The sequence below is a fragment of the Humulus lupulus genome, chromosome 6 (assembly GCF_963169125.1).
Source record: "Humulus lupulus chromosome 6, drHumLupu1.1, whole genome shotgun sequence".
Taxonomy (NCBI): domain Eukaryota; kingdom Viridiplantae; phylum Streptophyta; class Magnoliopsida; order Rosales; family Cannabaceae; genus Humulus; species Humulus lupulus.
In genome coordinates this window covers 80,410,550-80,436,868 of record NC_084798.1, presented here as the reverse complement: position 1 = coordinate 80,436,868, position 26,319 = coordinate 80,410,550, and the positions used below count along the sequence as shown (strand labels likewise).

The 26,319-nt window shown below is 34.1% G+C and overlaps 1 protein-coding gene across 2 annotated transcripts; it reads left to right on the top strand.

Annotated features, from left to right (window-relative positions):
• The first annotated feature begins 620 nt into the window (after nucleotides 1–620).
• LOC133782316 (probable serine/threonine-protein kinase WNK11) lies at nucleotides 621–2,404 on the top strand. 2 transcript variants are annotated; one of them, XM_062221574.1, is made up of 3 exons: nucleotides 621–756; nucleotides 1,017–1,523; nucleotides 1,730–2,404. In XM_062221574.1, the coding sequence occupies exons 2-3, from the start codon at nucleotides 1,017–1,019 to the stop codon at nucleotides 2,129–2,131; spliced, it is 909 nt and encodes a 302-aa protein (XP_062077558.1). In that variant the 5' UTR covers nucleotides 621–756; the 3' UTR covers nucleotides 2,132–2,404. The 2 variants fall into 2 exon arrangements, with proteins under 2 accessions (XP_062077558.1, XP_062077557.1); XM_062221573.1 differs by lacking the exon at nucleotides 621–756 and having other exon boundaries at nucleotides 1,011–1,523.
• Nucleotides 2,405–26,319: the final 23,915 nt, after the last annotated feature.

Below are 26,319 nucleotides of genomic sequence, written 5' to 3'. Positions count from 1 at the left end.
CTACAATATACACAGTCATAAAAAAATCGCGCCGAAAACTGTTCACGAGTCGAGAACACTGAGAGCCCCACCGGTAGAGCTTAAAGTGAAGCTCCTATCGGAGAATTTAATCAATGCACTATTATTAAATTTTAATTTATCAATATTATTAAATTTTACTTAATTAAATCTATTGATAAATCAAAATTTAATATTATACAACCTATGTATATAGAATATATAAAATTAAAATAATATTCAGATTCAGTTGAACCAATTACACATTCAAATTTAATACCAATCACAAATTTAATTTTTTAAAACTCAAAAACAGTTTACAGATATTGAACCAATCACATTTTCAGAAACATGTTTTTAGTCACTAAATTCATATTTTTATTTCAGAATCTTACTTTTTAAAAAATACAGTTTTTCAATCGCAAACCAATATTGTTAATACTCATTTCATTTCATTAATAGAGATTTTTTACTAAGACCGTCTGATTCAGTCAAGTCATCGGTAATTAAACTTTTCCTTAAACGGTTCAGAAAAAATTGATTAGTCATTAAACGGCATTTTAACCATGGTTCATCTAACCATAACCCTAGTCCACCACCTTTATATATACAGATATATAGATATACATATTTTATAATTAACTGTCTACAACACCCTTTAATTTTTCCCAAATATTCCTTCTTTGCTGCACTACTCATCTGGCTTCTGCTTCTCTATTCTCTGTGTCTAGTTTCAGTGTTTAGATTTTTCTTACAGAGGTAATACAAAGAATCATTATGCTTTACTCTATACGATAAGGCAGACCCTTTTTTTCATTTTTCTTATCTTCAATTAGTAAAATTGGTACTTTAAAAAAAAAATTAGTAAAACTGGTACAAACCCAGTTCTTCATATTGCATGTTATGCTTAAAGGTTTTTTTTTTGCATATACAATTCTGGGTCTGTTTCTCTATTTTGTAAGTTGTTTTTTGAGCTTGTGAATGGTTTTTTTTTATGACTTTTCTTCCTGTATATGCAGATGCCTAGTGCCAATGAGCACGATGAATTTGATAACAGTTCAGAACCATTTGTTGAAATTGATCCTGGTGGACGGTACGGTCGGTACAATGAGCTGCTTGGGTCCGGTGCTGTGAAAAAGGTGTATAGAGCGTTTGATCAAGAGGAAGGTATTGAAGTGGCATGGAACCAAGTGAGGCTACGTAACTTGAGCGATGACCCTGCCATGATTGAGAGGCTTTATTCAGAGGTTAGGCTTTTAAGATCCCTAACAAACAAGAACATAATTGCTTTGTACTATGTTTGGAGGGACGAGGAGCGAGGGACTCTGAATTTCATCACTGAGGTTTGCACAAGTGGGAATTTGAGACAGTATAGGATGAAACATAAACATGTTTCGATGAAGGCTTTGAAGAAATGGTCCAAACAGATCCTCAAAGGTTTGGAGTATTTGCATAATCATGACCCTTGTGTTATACACAGAGATCTTAACTGCAGCAATGTGTTTGTCAATGGAAATATTGGCCAGGTAATAATAATTATTATTATCATCATGTTTGTTTGTTTCCTTGGAAAATTCTTGAAAAAAGAAAGACAGCCCTTTTGAGTATGTGTGAAGAAAAAGAAAACCCAATTTGACTTTACTTGTTAATGTTTGATTTTAACTTCTTGTCTTTTGGGTTGAACAATTTTGGCAGGTTATCTAATTTATCTTCTTTCTAATTCTGATAATAGGTCAAGATTGGTGACTTGGGATTGGCTGCTGTAGTGGGAAAGAATCATTCAGCACATTCTGTTCTAGGGACTCCAGAGTTTATGGCACCTGAGCTTTATGATGAGAACTATACAGAAATGGTTGACATTTACTCATTTGGGATGTGTGTGCTTGAAATGGTGACCTTGGAAATCCCTTATAGTGAATGTGACAATGTTGCCAAGATATACAGAAAGGTTTCCACCGGAGTTAGACCTTGTGCCTTAAGCAAGGTCAGAAACCCTGAAGTGAAGGCATTCATTGAGAAGTGCCTAGCTCAACCAATGGCAAGGCCCTCTGCCGCTGACCTTCTCAAGGACCCTTTCTTTGATGAAGTTGATGATGATGATGATGAAAATGATGAGTCCTCTAATGCTTCATGAATTTGATATCTACAAGTAGTCTGTGTGATTGAGAAGATGTATTTGAATTGTATTTCCTTTCTCTGTAAATGAAGTTTCTACACCCAAAATATTAACTGTTTAGTTAGGTGAGGTTGAATATTTGTTGGAATAGAAATGTAATATGTATCCATGTTTATAATGCTAGTTATACATATACATATATATATATACACATTGGCTTTGTGGTCAGTATGTTTATTCCATTGATTTGATATGAAATTCTAATTTAATAGTGGGACCTCATGTTTTTAATTTTTTTTTCATAAGGTAAGAAAATGAAAGTTTGTTCTTAATTTAATCATCACTAATATTTGTTACCAGATATTACCTTTCCCATGTTTGTTGTAGCAAGTGGGATTTGGAATTCAACCCATGAGATGAGAGATCAAGTGTCCAGGGATTAAGGATCAATAACTTTATTAAACAATGAAAGAGTTTAGAATTAAAGTCAAAGAGAGAACAAAATAACAAATTTAAAGGCAAGTCATAGCCAACAACATGTGTATTCATGTAATGATTTGCCGACTTAAAAGATCATAACCTTCACAAGCAAAAAAAATTATTTTCAGTTTTGTTGGGAAGAAAATAAATATTTTAACGTGACTCTTGGCGTGTTGGAAAGGAAAATTGTGTAGTGGGGAAGTTGGAATACGAATAATGAATTGAAAGTTTATTTCTTTCATTTCATTTGGCTTTGTGGTTTGGTCGTGCTGTCAACACTGTTTTGTTGGGGATAAAAAGTTGTGCTGTTGCTTTACTGGCACTGATTTGTTTTTATTCAAAAGTGATAAAAGTCCTACCATAGCCGTTAACTCTACAATAATATATAAATAAATAAGATAAAACTTGTCTCTAATTTGTTGGAATTTGACAACTTTATCTTATTATTTAAAAAAAAAAGTTGTTTGATATGGTTTTTACTTTTCTGATCCTCTCGCCATTTTACGATTAGTAAGGCATGTGGACATCCCTAAAGATTGACACATGTTAATCATAATTGAATATTTGTGGTTAACACTCATCATCATGACCCCGCCAAGTAGGAAAATACATACAAGCTCATCGTCCCCTTCGAAGGTAAATGGTGTTAATCCCATTCATCTAGACCCTGCTTAGAGACTCTGCCCTACCGTGGTGGTCACCGTCGAGTTGTGCAAGTTTGCCATAGCTCGGGAATCATGAAAAAAGAAGCTCAAGCTTGTTAACTCCTCAAGTCTCGGACTTCCAGGCTCAGACTAAAGGGTTGTTGAGGCACGAGTGTATCAAATTTCTCCATACATCCACCAGGGGCAATCGTTGGGGTTATTTCTGTTAAGCCTAATGGTTAGGCCTGAGATATTAGGCTTGAACCAAACCCATTAAAGACTGCACGACTCGGGCAAGCCCTAGGCACTTTAGAAGAAGTTGCATGTAGTACTCCATTTTAGTTAGCCCATTTTATTTTTAATTTTTTTTTTTATTTTTACTCAAAATTTTAAAATTGTTAATTAATATACACTTTTCTAATCACAATACATTTTTTTTTATCTTTTTTAGACTTTAAAATGTAAACCGCAAAGTTTTCAAATGTAAACCATTAGACTTTAAAATGTAAACTACAAACTAAAAATGTAAACTACATATTCATAAATGTAAACCAATGATATTTTAGTCACTTTGTCTCTAATTGTGAGTATTAATCATAAAAATAAAAAACGGGTATTTATGATTAATGAAGAATAAAAGTGGGCTAACTACAAGTTTTGCCCTTATATTTTTCTTGAATACGTGATCGACCCATGTGTTTTGTTAAATGACAATTCGGATCTTGTGTTTTACAAAATATATCAAAATAGTACCATAGACCTAATTATTGGTCAAAATATTCTAAATATAATCTTTCATTTTCACTTCATCGACCACATTCTCCACCATTGTTAACCCATCTCATCTCCAACGACACAAGAATTGATTTTATAATAAAAAATAATTTAACAAAAATCAAATGTAGAGTATTCTTTTGATCCATTTTGTAAAACACATGGTCCAAATTGTCATTTAACAAAACATAATGGTCAATCGCGTATTCGATAAAAACATAGGTGCTAAAATGATATTTTCCTATTTGTGGACACTCCTTAAGTTAAGTGATTCTCCTCTCAAAGAAAACCATGTTTTCAAGCCCGACCCAAGCTTTTAGGAGGCCTTAGGCAAAAAACTGAAATGAGTAGTTTCTTGAAGAAAAGAAAATCCAAAACTTTAACATTAATATGATATCTAAAAATAAATAAAATCTTTACATCTATTTAATAAAGTCAAATATTCTAAATAAAACTATTACAAAAACAAACAAACTATAATAATATTCAAATTTGTAAATACATTAATCGAATATACATGTTTTTCTTCTTCAAATTTTTCACAATGAACAAATTTTTCACAATGAACAATTTTCAAGCCATAAAACCTAATGAGAATATCAATTTTAAACAAACTTATTCGAAAGAAGAAATAGTAACAAACGATTCAAAAATTTATCTTTCTTGCTTTTTAAGATGTAAATTTGTTAATAAAATTATTGTATTGAAGCTTATCTAATAAATTAATTTCAAGAGACGACATAACATGGAGATTTTTCTTTTCGCAAAATTATGAAGATTTTTTTTATTATTGATTCTAAATGCTTGAAGAGAGAGTAAGTGTAAGAGAATTTGATTTTTAGAAAAAAAAAAGAGTGAAATGAAATATAGTGGAAGGCATAAAAATTGTAATAAGATTATATACACACAATTATTTTATGTGTATATTAATCATCTCATAAAATTAATTCTATAAATTAAAGGATTTTATACTATTTTGGGTTTATGAGTTTTACGGTAATTCCACAATGGGCAATTTGTTTTGAAAAATATATTTTTGGACCTTGTATTTGTAAAATTGTTAAAAAATAGTTCCTTGGATCTGAATTCAGTCAAAATATTTTCAAATATAACCTCATAAAGATTTATGTCTATTATAGATGCAAATATTTTCCAAGTCGATGGCCCCACAAATAAAGCTTGAAGGCAAAAATATTTTGGCCAAATTCAGATTTAGAGGGTCATTTTTAACCATTTAACAAAATATATGGTCCAAAAATAGGGTCCATCCTGGAATTAAGCAAAAATATAGGAACCCAAAATAATATTAACCCTAAATTAAACAAAGGGCGGTTTATTGGCACACCATTTTTTTCTCTTCTCACCCCTTTTAATCAAATGAATTATTTTCAAATATAATTTTGTGTAAATTGACATAAACAACCTTATATAATTTGAAATCATAAACTTTATTTCTTAATACACTTCATTTCAACACATTAAGTATAAACATTCCGATAAAGATGATATCAATTGAAAAAAAATTAAAATTGTGTAAAATATAAATATACTTGAAAAAAATATAAATATAGAAAATTGTGATTCCATTAACAATTTTAATTCTCATGAGATAATTTTTTATTATATATTAATTTGTTATATTTTATTATATATTTTATATGAAATTTATAAAAATATGTGATAAAAATGATAATTGTCATTGTATATATTAATTTTAGATATATATATATATAATCATTTTTGAGGATTTTCCATTGATATGTATATGTATATATATTTTTTATATGATTACCTATGATTTTTAATATTTTGATTTATTTTAAAGTAGGATTATTTTTACCTAGCTAATTATGATTAATGTTTCTAAGTTATTAGTTTTATTATTCTATGTAGTATTATTATAATTTTAGTTGAGAATATATAAATATTTATATTTTAGATGAGAAAATTAATAGATAACAATGTAGAGAGATGGAGAAAAAAGTTTTCATTTAATATGTATTTTTAATATATAATTTTGTACCTTTTTACAATTTAAGAGGTGGGTGTGAAAAGAAAGTTTTATAATTTTATTGAGTTTGTAGTTAGTAAGAAAGTGAGAAGAGAAAGAAAAAAAAAGTGTGTATAATGTCCCGAATATGCTATTAAGGTTGAGTGCCTTGGTTATTGTGCCAGGAGGGCATAATCGGTTTATATGTGGAATTAATTTATTATATGTGTGATTATGTGGTATAAATGGTTTATATGGTAATGTGAATATATATATATATGCATGTTTAGGTGAATTAAATATGCATGTGGGCCCGTTCTGGTTATTAAGGGCATGCTTGCAATTTTGGCCCGTTGAGGGCATAAATGTAATTATGTATGTGTTATGAGTGAGACCCCAGTGTTATGGGGATATATTTGAGATGTGTGGTCTGAGGTGATCCTAGTGAGCAGAATAGTCACAACGGGGTCAATACTCGGCTCGGGGTGAACCTAGGGGTATTTTGGGAATGTAGTATGTATTAGAGGTTGATCGGGTAACAGATAATTATTTAGTGATTATCTGGGTATGTTTAGATTAATTTGAAATTTATAGGGCTACTTGAGGATTATCTGGGTATGTGGTAAATGACTGTATTGCCCTTGAGGCCACTAAATGATAAGGTTATGCTTAAGGGTCATTTTGGTCTTTTGTCAAAGGGACAGACTTAGTTAAGTTAGAAGACCTTGGAAACTAAGGGAAACAGGTTCAAGTACTCTCAGCTCACTCACTCACCATCCCTCACGTTTAGCTCTCTCACTCTTTAAGTATTTTGAAACCTTGGAATTTTTAGGAAGAAGACTTGGAAGTTGAAGCTATGAATTGAGGAGTCCAACCTAGAAACGAGATTAAGTGCAGCTAGGAGGTCGTATTCCACAACTGAGGCAAGTTTCAGACCTTGTTTTGATTAAGTTCTGATCTGGTTCTTTTAGTGTTTTGAGTTTTGAACTCAAGAATTTGATTTTGAGTTGTGATGGTGTTTTGGCTTAGTTATTGGTGTGGTCGTGTTGCCTTGGGTGTAGTATTGAGGCGTAGAGGTTCAATTCTGGCTTTAGTTTTATATTTGGGGTGAATTTTGATTGTTTTGGTTTGGGGAAAACACAGAAAAAGTTCTTGGATTTCTGAGTTCGAGGGGTCACGTCGCGGCGCTGTTCTTGAGCGTCGCGGCCTACATGAACTCAAAAGGCCTAAGGGGTTTGCTGACTCGCCTTAGCGTCGCGACGCTGGGCAGGGGCCGCCACGGCGCATGTCCAGGAAAACACCTAGGTTGCTCTCTAACTTGTAGAGGGTCGCGGCGCCTTTGAGGTGGGTCAATGCTCAAATAGAGAATATTGGCCAATTAAGGGTTTATAGCTCGGGAACTCCAATCTAAAGGCTCAGGAAGGGTTCTACTACCCGGTTTAGTAGAATTCCAGGTCCCATAGGCTAGTATATTATTTTGAAGCCTCTAATTGATTTAGGTTTTGATAGTTATTTGTTATTACGTTGTGACTAGGTTTTACCACTAAGGCTCGGGATTGGGGATCGTGCTCGGGATCGTCTGGTGCTGTCATCTTGGGACTCAAGGTAAGAAAATTGTCATTGCTCGTAGAGTTATATTGTACTTAGTTTTATGTGTAATTTTTTGTAACTATTATGTCATACATGTGTTTGTGACGGATCGACAAAGGCTAGGAACAACAAAGGCTGGGAGCAGCAAAGGCCGGGAGTGGCAACGATCGAGATCGGCAAAGGTCGAGGATGACAAAGGTCGGGAGCGGCAAATGTCGGGATCGACATTAAGCATGTTGAATGCAGGCCACCAGGGCAAGACTGTAACGCCTTACTACCCAGGGACCGTTACATTGTGTATTTTAAATAGTGCTAAACTCGCTAAACGATTCATTTGGGCATAATCGTGTAACAAAACGTGATTAACAGTTTAGGGTTAAAAATTTTGGTCAAAAATACAAATGTTTCATTAAAACGTTTACTGTAACCATGGGATCCCAAAATACATTTGGAAAGGATAATTACAATAAAAGAGTACAACCTGTCGACCTAAGCAGCAAAATAGGGTTTGACCCTAGTTCCTCTTTAAACCCTCAGTCGTCGTGGTCGAGCAGCCGCATATGTACACATCTTCACCTAAGCTCTCCAACTCAAGGATGGTCCAGCTTTCTTTTCCCTTTACCTGCACCACATAGCACCCGTGAGCCGAGACTCAACAAGAAAACTTAAACATGCTCATAATCAGTTAATAATGTGTTACTATAAAAATTGTACTGTGATGTTGTTGAGATGGAGTACATAAATTTGAGCTTTTGAAACACTAAAAACTTTTAGAAAAGAGTGAGTTATGTTATTTCAAAGTTTAGGTAAAAAATCTGTTTTTTTTTGTATTCTTAATTTCGGGACAGAGTTTGGACAGCTAATATATAGGGAAAATGAACTCAGTTTTTTCTAAATTTTGGTGGACATATTCTTGGCATAACCTAGTATTCCACTGTAAAATTAAGTAACAAAATAATGAACGGTTTGAGAGTTATTAAGTGCCAAAGTTTGGAAAAAATAAGGACTTGAAAATAAGGTCATTTTTAACTCATTGTTTGGAAAATGTTTTCACCAATAAATAATGCTCATTTCACCTAATATTTTACAAAGACCTAAATGGTATACCAAACATGGAATTGAGAAATTTTGGTAGCAATTGGGTAAGTAAATTTCAAGTTATGACCTAACAAAGTATGTAGTTAAAATGTGAAAAATTGGGTTTTCACACTTAGTGTAAAAATGGGATTTTGGAACTTTAGATAAAAGTACATTTTTGCATATTGCAAGATAAAAGCTTGGCAATTCTTAAAAACATTTTGACCTAAAATACCACTTGAGTTTAAGTGAGAATTATTTTATTAAAGAATTTTTATTCTTTCTAAAAATAAAAGATTTAATTTATTTATAAGTTGATAAAAAACCCTATATTTTGATAAAATAATTAAGTAAATTGTTTTTCTAGTAAGTAAACTTGATTAATTGACTTCGTAAAATTAGCTAGTTAAGATAAGAAATTATTAGCGGTCTTCCTAATTAAGTTAAAATTAGGCTATTTTCTTAAAACAATTTTTTTTAGAGATTAAAAATAAAAGAAAAATTAAGAGATTATTTTCTTGAAAAATAATTAAGGAATTTAATTAGTATTTTCTGGATATAATACCAGCTAAAATCTTTTATATATTTAACTGCCTATTGAAAGTATGGGTTAATAACAGAACTTTTAAAGAATAAGATTTTTAGCGGATTGTGGGAAAATACTTTTGCAATACCCGAGCCTAAGTATCGAGACCGTAGGATAGGTCTCTCCGAGACTTAGGGTTTAGTCTCAAATTTTTGTGTACGAATTTCTTGAATGGGTTTAAAACCAAATAAGGATCTTTAATCCTTACAAGTGATTTTTAAAATGACCAAACTACCCAAAATAATAATAATGAATTATGAAATGCCATAATTAATCCGAGTATATTGTATGGATAATTACAGTATTGGCTAAGCATAACTGGACTATACATTGGAGGGTGAAATCCTGCTGAGAGCTAAGGACTCCAAGTAAGTCAACTTCTATTGTGTGGCTACAACATGAAACGACTATTGTATTATATGTTAGTATAGAGACACATGCACATATATACACTATCGTAGAAAGTTTGCATAGAAACGTTAGTCTAGTGGGTGTTGATTCAGAAAATATAACCGGTAGATATCCGTCATATTCTAGACGGCTGATCCCCGTCACACTGCTTGATTTTATTATGTCCGGTTCATTACCGCGACGAGTGGCCAAGAGGTGAGGATTGCTGGATTAAACCTAGGGGCGCCAAAATGAATGGGACCTAGGGGCCCTCATGCTTACTTAATCAGTGAACGGTTATAACTCGAGCAAGTGCTCTGATAAGTTATTCTCGGATAGTAGCCGTGAATATTGGCTATTCAGTGAGAGTGCCTAGAGATACTAGGGGTTGCCAATTTTGAGTGAGGCTGAACACCCTAGGGGCAACTGCTCACCAGCACCACTGATTAACATAGAAGTCTCTGTAAACCCGTGTAACTTTGATTACACTCTTGAATAGGAGCAATGCCCTAGGTAACTTGATGGTTACCCCTGTGAGGGATTTATTCTTGAATAAGTAGTGATGCCCTAGGTAACTTGATGGTTACCCTTGTGAGGGATTTACTCTTGGATAAGTAGCGATGCCCTAGATAACTCGATAGTTACCCTTGATAGGGATATTTATTGGCTAGATCTTAGTGTTGAGACTCGGTTCTCTCTTACAAATTAGCATTTATGTTGGAGGGCGTGATACGCCCGAATTGTTGGAAATTGTCGAGCGTTGGTCTTAAATTTATTGTGATACATTATATCTGCTTGCTCTGGGATTTTCTGAGTACATGGATTTATCTGTTTATATAAAATAGTTTGCCATTGGTTATTAGGCATAACCATAAGTTTGCCAGGACGCTTTTGCGTTCTTGAAATTGATTGCGTAGGGTCTGGATGGATCCAGAACCCTAATTTTTGTGAGCTATTGTTATCAGTGGACAGTAACTTGGTCAGTGACCACCTATCTTCTCTGCATGCTTTTGTTTTAAAGTTGAACTTACTAAGCGTTTTCGCTTACCTAGTTGTTTCCTGTTGTAGGTAAGAACAAGGGCAAGGCAGAGCAGTGAGCGCTGGAGTCTACCTTGTGAATGTACATGTGGACCTACCTTTTGGGAAGCTATTTTGTTTTTTGAAATGTTGTTTTATTTTCATAAACTAGGCTCAGTTTATTCTTCATAAACTATGTTTGTATTAAATGTTAAGTATGGCCATACAACTTTTTTTTTTTTAAAAATTATACAGGTTTTTGAGACATTTTGTTAAATGAAAACGTTTATATTTCCACATTATCGAGTCTTGAAAATCTGGGTCGTTACAGTTACCAAATCATAATAAACATGTCTAGCAGTAATAACCCTACTCATGCATGAATACAAGAATAAATAAATGATTATACAATCATTCTAGGGCTTCCAGCCCTAATTCGATGACCATAGAGTCAACTTGGGGTCCTTTGCCATGTCCTCTGAATAATCAGCTTTGGAGCTGGTCTAGTGTACTCGGCGCTAAGTTTTCTCTGACCAATAGATCGGTCAAGCATATGATGTGCTCCTGGTTAGGTTAAACCATATGGACCAACACTTTGCGTTATTGCAATGCTTGACTAATAAGTCAATGCCTTACAACCAGCACTCAACGTGTTATTGTCGTTCTTGACTAATAAGTCAATGCATTACGACCAACACTCACCGTGCTAATGTCGTCCTTGACTAATAAGTCAATGCTTTACGACCAGCACTCACCATGCTAATGTCCTCCTTGATTAATAAGTCAATGCTTTGCCACCAGCACTCATCGTGCTAATGTCGTCCTTGACTAATAAGTCAATGCTTTATGACCAGCACTCACCCTGCTAATGTCATCCATGACAATAAGTCAATGCTAGGATATGGGACTAATAAGTCACCCCAGGCCCCATTGCCCTATCCTCTGTATAACCAACTTTGGAGCTGATCCAGCGTACCTGGCCCTGAGTTTTCCCCGACCAATTGGTCGGTCAAGCGTATGATGTGCTCCTGGTTAAACATAACCATAACGACCAGCGCTCAGCGCTCTATTGCCATCCTTGACTAATAAGTCAAGCCTTTATCAATAACATAATGCAAATATGCATGTATCGTATGTAAAATATCCAGATACTAAGCATTCAGCATGCTTAATCAATAATCATAAGCATAATCATACTCAGGCATTCATGCCCTATTCATGTTCTTGTTCAACAATTCGAAATCACAAGAATAATAATAATCATGCACATTTACAAAGACTCAAGCTCTAATCAATTCTATATTCAGCATTCAAATCATGCCATAATCACATGTATTACATACCAGATGCAGTTTTCTTACCTTTGGTCCAAGTATAGGTATCAATAAACAACCCTCGACCACGATCTCGTTTCCGAGCCCCTAGCGATAACCTAGTCACAACCATAATATAGAATCCTATCAAAATGAGTAAACACAGGCTTCCGGATCAAGTCCTAGCATCTGGAACGTCGAATCCTACCAAATTGGGTAGTAGGATTGATCCCGAGTCCTTAGGTTTAAGTTCCCATGACTAAAAAACTCACTTTGGCCAAAGCTGCCCTTAAGCACTGCAACCCCTAGCCCTGAGTCGTGGCTCGCCTCCAAACAAAGGCCAAAACCCTTCTTTGCCTGTGCCTCGCGTCATGGCGCGCCTACCCTGCACCGCAACCCTAACTGCCCATCAGCGAGAGCCTCCTCCTTCTTCAAGCCTCGGTCGCGGCGCCCTAGAACAGGGCCGCGACCCAACCACGAACCCAGCTAAAAGCCTTCGTTTTCTCCATTAAAAAACCTTCTAAAAACCTATCCAAACATATCCAAATCTCAAAAACAAAGTTCCCAAACATCTCAATGACCCAAAACCATCAAAACCCAGGCTTCAAATAACTCATAAACTCATCAAAACATAGAATCCAAATTCAAAACTTAAGAAACTTTAGGGAACGGAAAGTTGGAAATTGAAAGCTTAAATTACCTCTAATTATGTCATTTCTTTCTAAATCATCCAGCTAATAAGCTTCTAATCTTCCCTAAAATCGTTATGACTCTAACCTTGCTTGAATCCAAGTCCTAAAACTCAAGTTTCCTTCGAAAATGCTAACGGGCATCAAATAAATGAACAGGAGAGAGAGAGAGATTATTGAACGTTCTTTTTATATATTCAGTCAGGTTACTTCAAGCTTAAGTAACATTAAGCAAATCCAAATGCTTGGGGTCCCAAAACGTCCCGATGGCCAAATAGTCAAAATTCACAGAATTCCCTTATGATCTCACAAATTCCCAATATATCATCAGATAATCATTCTCATTACCCAATAACCCAATATATCTCTTGACTCACACTGAGTCAAGTATGGGTCCCGTTGTGATTTTCCCATTAGCTTGCTCTCTAGGATCGTCTCATGCCGAGTAACCCAAATATATCCACATAATAATGTGGTCCCACTAATATATCACATATATGTCAAATATACCCATAACGGGCCAAATTACAATAATTTCCCTATCACTCAAAAATGGGCCCACATGCATATTTAATACACCTAAACATGCATATCAATTCATATAATAATATAACTCACATAATCACATAATTTCCATAATTTACCATCCTAGCCCCTTAATCAAGGCCCTAAGCCTTATTAGGTAATTTGGGACGTAACAACTATCCCCTCCTTACAGAAATTTCATCCTCGAAATTTTATCTGAATAGCCCAGGATATAGATCCCGCATATTTGATTCCAGCTCCCAGGTTGCTCCCACGACCTTTCTAACACCCTGGATACCCCAAGAGAGTTACTGTGAACTTTGAACCGTGCTTAACTCACTAATCGAGTTCTTTGGTTAAAAACGTGCTTCTAGGTGTTATTAATAGGTATAAGGTGTAAAACCAATCAAAAGGAAATGATATATTTTTATTTAAAACATAAAACTGTTCATGGGCCCATAAAAACGTTTACAAGTTATTTACAATACAAAATGGTCATTACAGTGTAAAATTTACAACCCGCCGACCTAAGCGGCAGAAATAGGGTAAACCCCCTAGTTCCTCTAAGAACTCCTTGGTCGTGGTGGTCAAGCGGCCGCATGTACACATCGCCACTGATGGACCCAAATCGGGTATGTTTAAAAATTTACTCGCAAGCGCACGAATCGTATTTATAGAATAGTTTTCGTGTAAGCACGAGTTCGAACCCAAAGGAGTTGTCTAAAATAAAAAAGAAAACTATTTTAAATCAAAAGTAATAAATTCTAACCTAGTTCCAAAGATTGATGAGTTTTAATATTATGAACATAAAATGAAAGATTGAAAAATAAAGCTATTTAAGATAATAAAAATAAACCAATAATGATTTGACAATAAGTGTTAAAAGAAAAGATTATTAAGATACTAGAATCCACAAAATGTAAATTTAATAATATTTATTAGTATATTGATTCCCAAGTTTTAGTGATAGTTAAAATAATTTAAACTATCCTTTTCCAAAAAGATTTATAATTTTAAACACAAATTTCTTATAAAAAGATAGGATTTTTCTTCACTTTTCAAAATTATAATTTCAAAGCATTTAGTGTAAATCAATCTAATGAAATAACAAATAAATCAATGAACATTATTTATAAGGCAAAACATAATATTTTTGTTCTAAGCATGGATGTGTACAATTTAATGACACATCTTACACAAAGAATATTATGTTTATGCACTAATGAAGAACAAAGTTTAAATATGTGCTAACAATCCAAAATACATGATATTTAAGATGAAAGAAGATATTTGAAGAAGAAAATTCCATAAACTTTGTTGCACAAAATGAGAAATCAACATACAAAATAAATACTATCTAGTTACAAAATGTTTCATCATCACCTTAATAATCTTAAAAAGATTAGAAACACATAACTAGAATAGAAAATACACACTAAAAATTACAAACATAAATAGGAAAATTTGGAGGAGAAACCCCCAAATTTTTCCTCTAAAAATACATAGAAAAAAAAAATAAAAAGAAGAAGAAGATGAAGAGAATTGAGAGGTTTTGAATGTGTAGAAACTTTGTGTAGAGTAACCTCCCCCTCAAAAATGGACACAAAAATCCCATATTTATAGCAAAAAATGATGATTAAAATAATCAATTCAAATTAATTAAATTGATTAAATTAATTGAATTAATTATAATATGGCAAATAGGGATAAATTATAGGGTGTAATAATTATGTTTTGAGGTAAAAAGTGTAGAAAGTGGGGTAAAAATTGGTATTTTTGTCATAGGGGACAAATGATACACTTAGGCAAATTTAGGCTGAAAAAACTGGCATGCAAAGCTGTTGGCAGCTGAGCTGCTTTGGACCGAATGGTGGCTGGGATGGCCTGGAAACTTGGGCTGCTGCAGCTTGCTTCAGGCGCAGAAATGTTTGCTGAAGAATGCATGGGAGGCAGCTGGTACGGACGGCTGGAAGAAGCTGGAATGATGCTAAATGCTGAGGAAATTGTTGACAGCTGGCGTTGGTGGAGAAGGCAGCTGGCTGTGTGATTGATGCATGGCTGTATGGAGATGGAATGAAGGCTGGAGAGTGTCTTTGGGCCTGCTGAAGTGGGTTGGCTGTTGAAGGTGGCTGACTTGGGCATTTGCTCAAAAACACCAACTTTTCTCTCTTTTCTTTCAACTGTAACATTTTTTTTCTTCTCTTTTCAAGAGCAATAAAAAATGCAACAATTTATCTACAAAATAAGTAAACATTAAATTAGAATCAAATACTTTCAATTGTAAAACAACTCATATTAAGTCCATGAAAATATTAATTAAAATTTAATTTACTTAAACATTTAAGCTCAAAATTACATCTTTTTACTCCTAACTTAACAATATTAATTTTAAATAATTAAACTATAACATTTTACAATAAAATATCTATAAAAACATACAAAAGTATATAAAATCAAAATAAGACCAATAAATTCAAAATTACTTAAAAACTTAATAAATCAATTTAAAACTCAAGAATTAAGCAATAATTAGCACATAAAAAATGGTAAAATAACTCTATTTTGTAGAGTTATCACACCCCCAAACTTAATATTTTGCTAGTCCTCGAGCAAAAGAAAAATTAAAAACACACTTTTTTTTTTTAATTGGTGATATCAAATGCTTAACTCAACAATTACATAATGGAAATAGTTCAAAGAAAATCACAAATAAAAGTAAGGCTTATGTAATTAATTAAAAAGTTAAAATTGTTTTCAAAAATAGATATTTAACACAAAAACATCAAATCATTATGTGAACATTTAGACAAGCTTATGCAAACAAAAATAAATTAAATCTCAAGAGATAATCAAGCAAATTCTAGGATTTTTCAAATTTTTTTTTTTTTTTAGAGATTTAAAGAATTTAATGTTTAAATAAACTATATCCAAATATCACAAATTCGAATATAATAAAAAAGTGACATATTATGAAAAATATATATTTAAACAAAACTAACTTAAAAATTAAAAGTAAAGCTTAATAATTATTTATATTTTTCTAAGAACAATTTCAATCATAATTCTTATCATTAGAAAATGAAAATCACCAATATTTTTTTGTTCAAACAAAACAAAGAAAATAAAATTTTTTAACATTACACAATAAATGAAAATCACATAAAAAAAAAGAAAAACAAATAAAGATTTTTTTTTTTTTTTTTGAATTTTACAACAAATGAAAAACATGCATAAACACATAAACACCAAGAAAAATCATACACATTACCCCCAAACTTAAATGAAACATTGTCCTCAATGTTTAATAAAATAGAAAAGATTAAGAACTACTCCCTTTGATGAATACTTCATTGGTTTGGCTCTTTTGTTATCTCTTATCTTCTTTTCTTTCTTGGGCAAGAAGTTTCCTTCGAGCTTTTTGGAATTTGAAAAACATGAAACAAAAAACACACAACAACAAGTGAAATATAAAATGAAACATAAAAAGTATGGGTTGCCTCCCACAAAGCGCTTTAGTTTATAGTCTTTAGCTCGACTATAATTTTTTTTTCTTTTAACCTACACCCAATCGATGGTGTAGAATTTCATTAGTAGGGTGAGTTATGACTTTGATGCAAATGCCATAAATAATAATTGATAACATCACACCTACAAGAAAGTTAGAAATATGCAATTTTAATGGAATATCAATAAAATACGAAAATTGCATATCTATATTAGACTCCTTTTCATTTTGAGTAAATATACAAATTTGTTCAATTATGGGCTCTTGAGATATAATTATATCGTTTTCATTTTCCTCATGAGCCTCGAAAATTATTTCATCAAACTCTTTTATTTCATTAGGGGGTTGGATGCATATTACAAGTTCTTCAACTACTTCATTCTCTTTTTCACTTTGAATTTGACTATTTGGATTGGGAATGGGTTGGTTGGGATAAACTTGTTTTTCCGACTCTATAACAGTTGCAAGTTGTCCTACTATTGTTTCAATTTTTGAGATTGACTGAGACTAGGCTAGTAAGATTTGGTAGGTTGATTTCATGAACTGTTGTAGGGTATCCTCTAAAGATGGGCTCGTTTCTTGTTCAATAGGATATGATAGGTCGGGTTGGGCATGATTTTGATTGGGTATGTTGAATTCATGCTCTTGACTCATTGGAGATTGGGTATGGCTCCATGAAAAATTTGGATTATAGGTAGGGGCAAATGGGATATCAAATGATTCATGCATATCATACATATTATTAGTTTCTCCATAATTTAAATTTGAATGCTCATAATAGTTGTACTCAGAATTCCAACTATAATTAAAATGATCCATATGGAAGAAACTAAATGACAAACTAATTTTTTATTTTTTTTTTAAAGATGACAATTAAGGGAAAAAAAAAGAACAAGAAAATAAAAATTAAGATAACAAAAAACAATGTTAAGAAATGAAAACAAGAGCTAGGACAAGATTTAAGTTTTTTTTTTTTTCAAGAATATATATATTTTTTTTTTTCAAGTTTTCTTTTCAAGTATATTTTTTTTTCACAATAAAATGATAAAGGATAAAGAGAAATAAGGCAAAATTAAATAAGACTATCCAAATTTAAGCAAGAGTAGGGAGGCATAGCATGCCATCAACCATAACAAAAATAAGGTAAAAATTAGGAGGCATAAGTGATATCAACTAAAACATAAAATAAAAGACTAGGGGGCAAAATTGTCATCAACTAGTAACTTGCAAAAATAAAATAAAAATAACAACGAGATAAATTACAACAAAATTAGGAGGCACAAGTGCCATCGACTATAAAAATTAAAAGGATAGATAGGAGGCACAAGTGCCGTCAACTAAAAAAAACAACAATAAATATAAATATATAAGTAAGTTTTTTTTTATGGGTGGTAGAACCGTCCCAAATTTTCTTTTTATATATTTTTTTAGTTTTTATAGATATATATTTTTTTAGTTTTTTTTTTAAGTGCAAAAAAATTAAAATAACTAGTAGAAGAATTTACTAACCTTGAGATAAATTTCGTTTCTTTTTCTCTTGCAACTCCCCGGCAACGGCGCCAAAAACTTGATGGACCCAAATCGGGTATGTTTAAAAATTTACTCGCAAGCGCACGAATCGTATTTATAGAATAGTTTTCGTGTAAGCACGAGTTCGAACCCAAAGGAGTTGTCTAAAATAAAAAAGAAAACTATTTTAAATCAAAAGTAATAAATTCTAACCTAGTTCCAAAGATTGATGAGTTTTAATATTATAAACATAAAATGAAAGATTGAAAAATAAAACTATTTAAGATAATAAAAATAAACCAATAATGATTTGACAATAAGTGTTAAAAGAAAAGATTATTAAGATACTAGAATCCACAAAATGTAAGTTTAATAATATTTATTAGTATATTGATTCCCAAGTTTTAGTGATAGTTAAAATAATTTAAACTATCCTTTTCCAAAAAGATTTATAATTTTAAACACAAATTTCTTATAAAAAGATAGGATTTTTCTTCACTTTTCAAAATTATAATTTCAAAGCATTTAGTGTAAATCAATCTAATGAAATAACAAATAAATCAATGAACATTATTTATAAGGCAAAACATAATATTTTTGTTCTAAGCATGGATGTGTACAATTTAATGACACATCTTACACAAAGAATATTATGTTTATGCACTAATGAAGAACAAAGTTTAAATATGTGCTAACAATCCAAAATACATGATATTTAAGATGAAAGAAGATATTTGAAGAAGAAAATTCCATAAACTTTGTTGCACAAAATGAGAAATCAACATACAAAATAAATACTATCTAGTTACAAAATGTTTCATCATCACCTTAATAATCTTAAAAAGATTAGAAACACATAACTAGAATAGAAAATACACACTAAAAATTACAAACATAAATAGGAAAATTTGGAGGAGAAACCCCCAAATTTTTCCTCTAAAAATACATAGAAAAAAAAAATAAAAAGAAGAAGAAGATGAAGAGAATTGAGAGGTTTTGAATGTGTAGAAACTTTGTGTAGAGTAACCTCCCCCTCAAAAATGGACACAAAAATCCCATATTTATAGCAAAAAATGATGATTAAAATAATCAATTCAAATTAATTAAATTGATTAAATTAATTGAATTAATTATAATATGGCAAATAGGGATAAATTATAGGGTGTAATAATTATGTTTTGAGGTAAAAAGTGTAGAAAGTGGGGTAAAAATTGGTATTTTTGTCATAGGGGACAAATGATACACTTAGGCAAATTTAGGCTGAAAAAGTGGCATGCAAAGCTGTTGGCAGCTGAGCTGCTTTGGACCGAATGGTGGCTGGGATGGCCTGGAAACTTGGGTTGCTGCAGCTTGCTTCAGGCGCAGAAATGTTTGCTGAAGAATGCATGGGAGGCAGCTAGTACGGACGGATGGAAGAAGCTGGAATGATGCTAAATGCTGAGGAAATTGTTGACAGCTGGCGTTGGTGGAGAAGGCAGCTGGCTGTGTGATTGATGCATGGCTGTATGGAGATGGAATGAAGGCTGGAGAGTGTCTTTGGGCCTGCTGAAGTGGGCTGGCTGTTGAAGGTGGCTGACTTGGGCATTTGCTCACAAACACCAACTTTTCTCTCTTTTCTTTCAACTCTAACATTTTTTTTCTTCTCTTTTCAAGAGCAATAAAAAATGCAACAATTTATCTACAAAATAAGTAAACATTAAATTAGAATCAAATACTTTCAATTGTAAAACAACTCATATTAAGTCCATGAAAATATTAATTAAAATTTAATTTACTTAAACATTTAAACTCAAAATTACATCTTTTTACTCCTAACTTAACAATATTAATTTTAAATAATTAAACTATAACATTTTACAATAAAATATCTATAAAAACATACAAAAGTATATAAAATCAAAATAAGACCAATAAATTCAAAATTACTTAAAAACTTAATAAATCAATTTAAAACTCAAGAATTAAGCAATAATTAGCACATAAAAAATGGTAAAATAACTCTATTTTGTAGAGTTATTAGCCACCTAAGCTCTTCACTCAAGGCTGGGTGAGTTTTTCTTTCCCTTTACCTGCACCACATAGCACCCATGAGTCAAAGCCCAGCAAGAAAACTCAATATTGCATATATATAATATCAAACGATGATCATGATAATCATCCAGGACTTATAGTCCTAAACTGATGAGTGACAGATGTATAAGTCACTAACATGGGTTCCGCATCATTTACAAGTGAGTGATCAAGTCACTAACTTAAAAGGGGTGCTTAGAGAGAAGTCAAAACATAAGTCACAAGTCAGATTTTCTGATAGTTTTAGATTCTCTCTAAACACAAGTCATTTTCTTAGCCTCTTTGTTATTTTCTCTTCTTTTCTCTATATCTATCTCATGTGTTGAGAATTTCCCACACTAGTCTAGGTGGTTCTAAGGATACATTGGAAGATTGTGAAGAAAATAGAAGATCGGTTCAGTTTCTTGATAATACTCTGCGACAGAGAGGATACAAGAGTTAGAGAAACTAAAGGAAGGACTCTTTAATTCCGCTGCGTATATTGTAAGTATCCTATTCTTTGTTTCTCTTTGAATTCAATTTTAGAAACATGTTTTAGGCTATCTCGTATTAATTTGTTTAATATTAGATATACATGAAAATAAATAAAGATCATGTATAAGCTAATCTAACATGATCACCCTGGCCAACTGATGAATTTATCTACCCTGGATTCATTCTTATCAACTTGAACCTTGCTGAAATAGTCAATACGGCCAGTCAGGCAGTGATAACTAAACCTCTTGCCGCCTCATAGTCCAAGAACAAACAGATAATTATCATATTCCATAGTCATACAAATATACAAATAGATACATGATCATAGCATTTAGTATTTAACATGTATCAAATAATAGTTCACAATGAACAATACTAATAAGCATGTTCTGGCAATATCAGCACTAATAAGCACATTCTTGCTGATGATGCAGTATTCAAGGCACAGTCTTAACATGGTGTCTCATATAAACAGGTAAAGCATTTATAATATATTTAAGTAGTGAAATATATAACCACATAAATAGTTACCAAACCATGAGTGAAGCTTGACTTCAGTGACGAGTGTACATGCCCAACCAGTCTACATGAACCCTTAACCTTGGCACGCTCTGGTACCAAGTTGTAACGCCCTAGATACCCCAAGACAGTTACTGTGAACTTTGAACCGTGCTTAACTCGCTAATCGAGTTCTTTGGTTAAAAACGTGCTTCTAGGTTTTATTAATAGGACAAGGTGTAAAACCAATCAAAAGGAAATGATATATTTTTATTTAAAACATAAAACTGTTCATGGGCCCATAAAAACGTTTACAAGTTATTTACAATACAAAATGGTCATTACAGTGTAAAATTTACAACCCGCCGACCTAAGCGGAAAAAATAGGGTAAACCCCCTAGTTCCTCTGAGAACTCCTTGGCCGTGGTGGTCAAGCGGCCGCATATGTACACATCACCACCGAAGCTCTCCACTCAAGGCTGGGTGAGTTTTTCTTTCCCTTTACCTACACCACATAGCACCTATGAGCCAAAGCCCATCAAGAAAATGCAATACTGCATATATATAATATCAAACAATGATCATGATAATCATCCAGGACTTATAGTCCTAAACTGATAAGTGACAGATGTATAAGTCACTAACATGGGTTCCGCACCCTTTACAAGTGAGTGATCGAGTCACTAACTTAAACAGGATATGTGACTGATGAGCGAGTCACCAATGTAAACCAAGGGAGTGACCATGGAATCGCCACGGTGGGTTCCTTACCCTTAGCCATGTGATGATAGGGTCACCTGGGCCTTCTGGCCCTAGCTCTGAGTAACTAGTCATAAAACTAGGCAAGTGCTTTTAGTTTTTCATCGAACTTGGGGTCGGTCCGGCATTAATGCTCATGATGAGTCATTCAATGCATATGTCGATTAGATCTAATCTTTCATTGGTTCTACGTTCATGACGCTTATGCCGCTACTGACTCTTAGGTCAGTATCACACGACCAGTGTTAAGAACTATTGTCGAACTTGACTAGTAAATCACAGCTTCACAGCTAGTTCGGACACCATTGCCAATTCTGACTAGTAAGTCAGTGCCATTCACAAGTAAGCAAGATTTCTAAGCATTTAATATACAATCCAAGTCCACATTTAAACACTCAACATGCCTCAATAATAACCATGCATGTCACATATGGGGTGCAGTTTTCTTACCTCTGGTTCGAGCGAGAAATAGTAAAAGAATGACCCTTGAGAACGATCGAACTTTTGGTTCCTTAGCGGTTACCTAGTCATAACCAATTATAACTTCCATTAATGAAAATCAACAATAATAGGGTCTTGACCTAAACCTCACTCCCGGGACCCCGAATTGTACCTAAATGATGAGTAGATTCGATCCCGAGCCTTAAGGATTGAAACCCCGAGCCAAAAACCCTTAAAAATGCCTAAAAGTGCCCCAGAGCTACCCCACTGGCACCCCAGCGCTCAAGTCAGACCCAAAGCCTATTAAGTAGCGCTGTAGCACCCCCTAGTGGGCGCTGTAGCGCTGCACCCAGACTGAAATGGCCAGAAATATCCCCCCTTTGACTCCACCATGTCTAACCTGAACCAAAAGCTTCCCAACTTCATTTTAAGTCCCAAATGAACCCAAAAACCATCCTCACATGTCCTACCCCAAGAACCCTAGCCACAAACTCTCATCAATTCCCCTCAACCAATCAAGAAAACCAAGCAGAAAACTATAGCAAAAACAGAGCAAAGCTAGAGTATTAATGGCTAGAAACTTACCTCAAGCTCAGATTAGGACCCTCTTCAATAGTGGAACACAATCCTAAGCCCTCAAGATCCACTTCCCTAGCTTGAATCCTCAAGAACAACCCAAAAATCACAAAGAAAAAGGAAGAGAAAATAGGTACGGGAGATAACCTTTTGATGCTCTGTTTTTCCAACCTTCTACAGCCTTCAATGGCTTTTCCACCTATTTCGTTAATCATAATTAACACCCTCCAATTCCCGCTATTCTCGATATTCTCTAATACCAATAATTCATATCCCATTACCCTTTTATTCCTGGCAACACTATAATCACAAAATTACCCCGAGACTCGCCCCGAGCCCCGAACTTGATCCCGTTATGACTAAACTGCTAACCTACACTCAAGATCGTCTCATGCTGAATAGCTCAAACAAATCCACATTATAATGTGGCCTCAACAATAGATCACTGACATGCATACAAATATAGAATTACGCCCTCAACAGGCCAAATCACCAAAATACCCCTGCGATGAAATGTGGACCCACATGCATGCATTTAACATCATATTATAATATAATTCACATAAACATGCATATAATAGTTTAATGGCATAATAAATCAATTATGGTCCTTCCAGCCTACTAATCCAACCATTAAACCGCATTAGGGATTTTGGGGCATTACAACCTTATTGTTTCTATATAATACCTTAACCAAAGGTATAGTTTTGTTTCTCAGAACCTGGTTCTTTCTGTCTCATATTTGGACTAGTTGTTCCTCACAAGATAATACCGCCTCCAATTCTAGATCATCATAACTCAACACATGAGTCCCATCTAACACATGTTTCCTCAACATGGAAATATGAAATACATTGTATACGATCGTCAGTGCCGAAGATAAGGACAATCTATAGGCCACCTGACCAATCCTGTCCAGGATTTCAAAAGATCCTACTAATCTAGGGCTCAACCTTCCTTTTTCCCAACTCTCCTCACCCCTTACTATGGTGAGACTATAAGGAAGTTATAGGCTTCCACTTGGAATTCCACGTTCCTTCATTTCAAATTAACATAACTTTCCCATTTAATTTGAGAAGCGAGCTTCCAAGTTCTAATCTTTTCAATAGCATCAATGATCCTCTAAACTACCTCAGAATCCAAATATAACATCTCACCCATCTTATCCTAGTGAATGGGCGATATACATTTCCTACCATACAGTATCTCATAAGGTGCCACTCCAATAATTGGATAACTCTCTTATTTACCATCAGTTTGAGGATAATAAGTTGTACTGAACTCTAGCTGTATACTCATCACCTTTTGTAACGTTCCCCAAAACTTGGAAGTACATACAGGGTCCCTATCCATCAGGATAGACCTCAAAGTCCCAAGAAGGCGTATTATCTCCCTCTCTCTCTCATAGAGTTCTGCATATTGATCAACTATATTGCTCGTCCTTATTGATAAAAGTGAGCGGACTTTGTATTCTGGTCCATAATGACCCAGATTGAATCATGCTTGCCCACTATCCTGGGCATCCCTATCACGGAATCCATCGTGATGTTCTCATGCTTCCACTATGGAATTCTCAAAGGTTATAATGGCCTTACTGGTTTCTAATACTCTGCCTTGACCTGCTAACAGGTTAGGCACTTTGCCACGTATTCAATTACGTCCCTCTCCATCCCAAACCACCACTATAAAGCTTTCAAATCTTGTTACATCTTCATGGTGCCTGGATGAAGATAATAAAGGGTAGTATAAGATTCATCTAGAATCTTCCATCAAATCCCAGTGTCCATCGGAACCCAAGTCCGATCCTTATACCTCAATAAACTCATACCTGACACTGCATAATCCTTAGCTATTCCAGCTAAGACATTCCCCTCAATCATTCCCATCTGTGGTTCACTCAACTATTTTTCTTTCATTCTCTCTAAAAGAGTAAACTTAAGTGTAATGTTAGCCAATTGGCCCACCAGTGACTCTATTCCAGCTATGGTCATATCTTTCAACTAACGTGATGCATAAGCAATCACCTTTTCTGACAATGAGGTAACAATCCTCGAGAATTCTTCCACGAAACACATGTAACACCCTGCCCATCCAAGGAAACTCCTAACCTCTGAGGCATTCCTTGGCCTTGGCCAATCCCTGATGAGAGTATACCACAATATCGTCAATAAAGACGATCACAACCCAATTCAAATAATCTTTGAACACTCTGCTTATCGAATTCATTAAAATAATTAGGGCATTAGTCAAATCTAACGGACATGACTCAGCACTCCTAGTGCCCATATCTTATATAAAAGGTAGTCTTTTGCTTATCCTTCTCCCCAATTTTCAACTAGTAATAACTAGATCAAAGATCCCTCCTTGGAGAATACTATTTTACTTAATAACTGAACCTTTAGTTCCTACAGCTCTGCTGAAGCCGTTCAATACAGTGCCTTAGACCTGGTTCTGTCCCTGACATCACCATAATCACAAATCTATTTCTTGGTGTAGAGGTAACCCTGACAAACCCCTAGAAACACATCCAGAAACTCACAGACTAATCCAATTTTTCCTGGTCCCACTGGCATGACCTGAGTGGCATCCACCACACTAGGTAAGAGTCCTATGTATCCTCCTACAATAGGTCTCTAGCTCTAAGTACAGATGTCATAAGTATATAGGGTCCATGCACAATGCCAACAAATACAAGGGTTTCTCACCCTCAAGGTCAAGGGTTATTATCCTTTCCTTTCCCCATACTTGGCTAACCAATCCATTTCCAGGATCGTATCAAAGTCGGTCATAACCAACTCTATCAACTCAATTGATTAGTCATTTCCCACACTCTAACTCATCTCTTAAAATTACCAATAGGGCACCATATTCTCATCACAACATAACCACATAATTTGTAATTCAAGTCTATGCCTCTCTAGATGCAACAATACAAGGAACAATACAACACCAAAACTAATCAACATAATACAAGAACCAGTGGGTCTGATCCACCCTCAAAGGTAGGAGGTTGTTGCTTTCTGAATCTTTCGTACAGAGGTTACCACCTGTTCTCAACCACAGGCTGAACCGGCACTGGCGCTACACTCTGCTGAATTGGCAACCTAGAGACCTGTGAAGGGGCCTGCTGCCTCAATTGACGAAGTTCTTCTTCTATTTTCTGCAATCTAGCCTCCATTTCGGCTAATATCTACTACCAATTCTGTGGGGCAGGTGGAGGGTCCTGACCCTGATTGTCATCCTCGGCCCAACTGCCGTGGAGTCTAGATGATTGCCGAGACATTACAACTATATGC

Coding starts and splice junctions, on each gene's coding strand:
- LOC133782316 (XM_062221573.1), top strand. CDS start 1,011: ATGCAGATGCCTAGTGCCAATGAGCACGATGAATTTGATAACAGTTCA. Junction 1,524..1,729: donor TCAATGGAAATATTGGCCAG/GTAATAATAATT, acceptor TTCTGATAATAG/GTCAAGATTGGTGACTTGGG.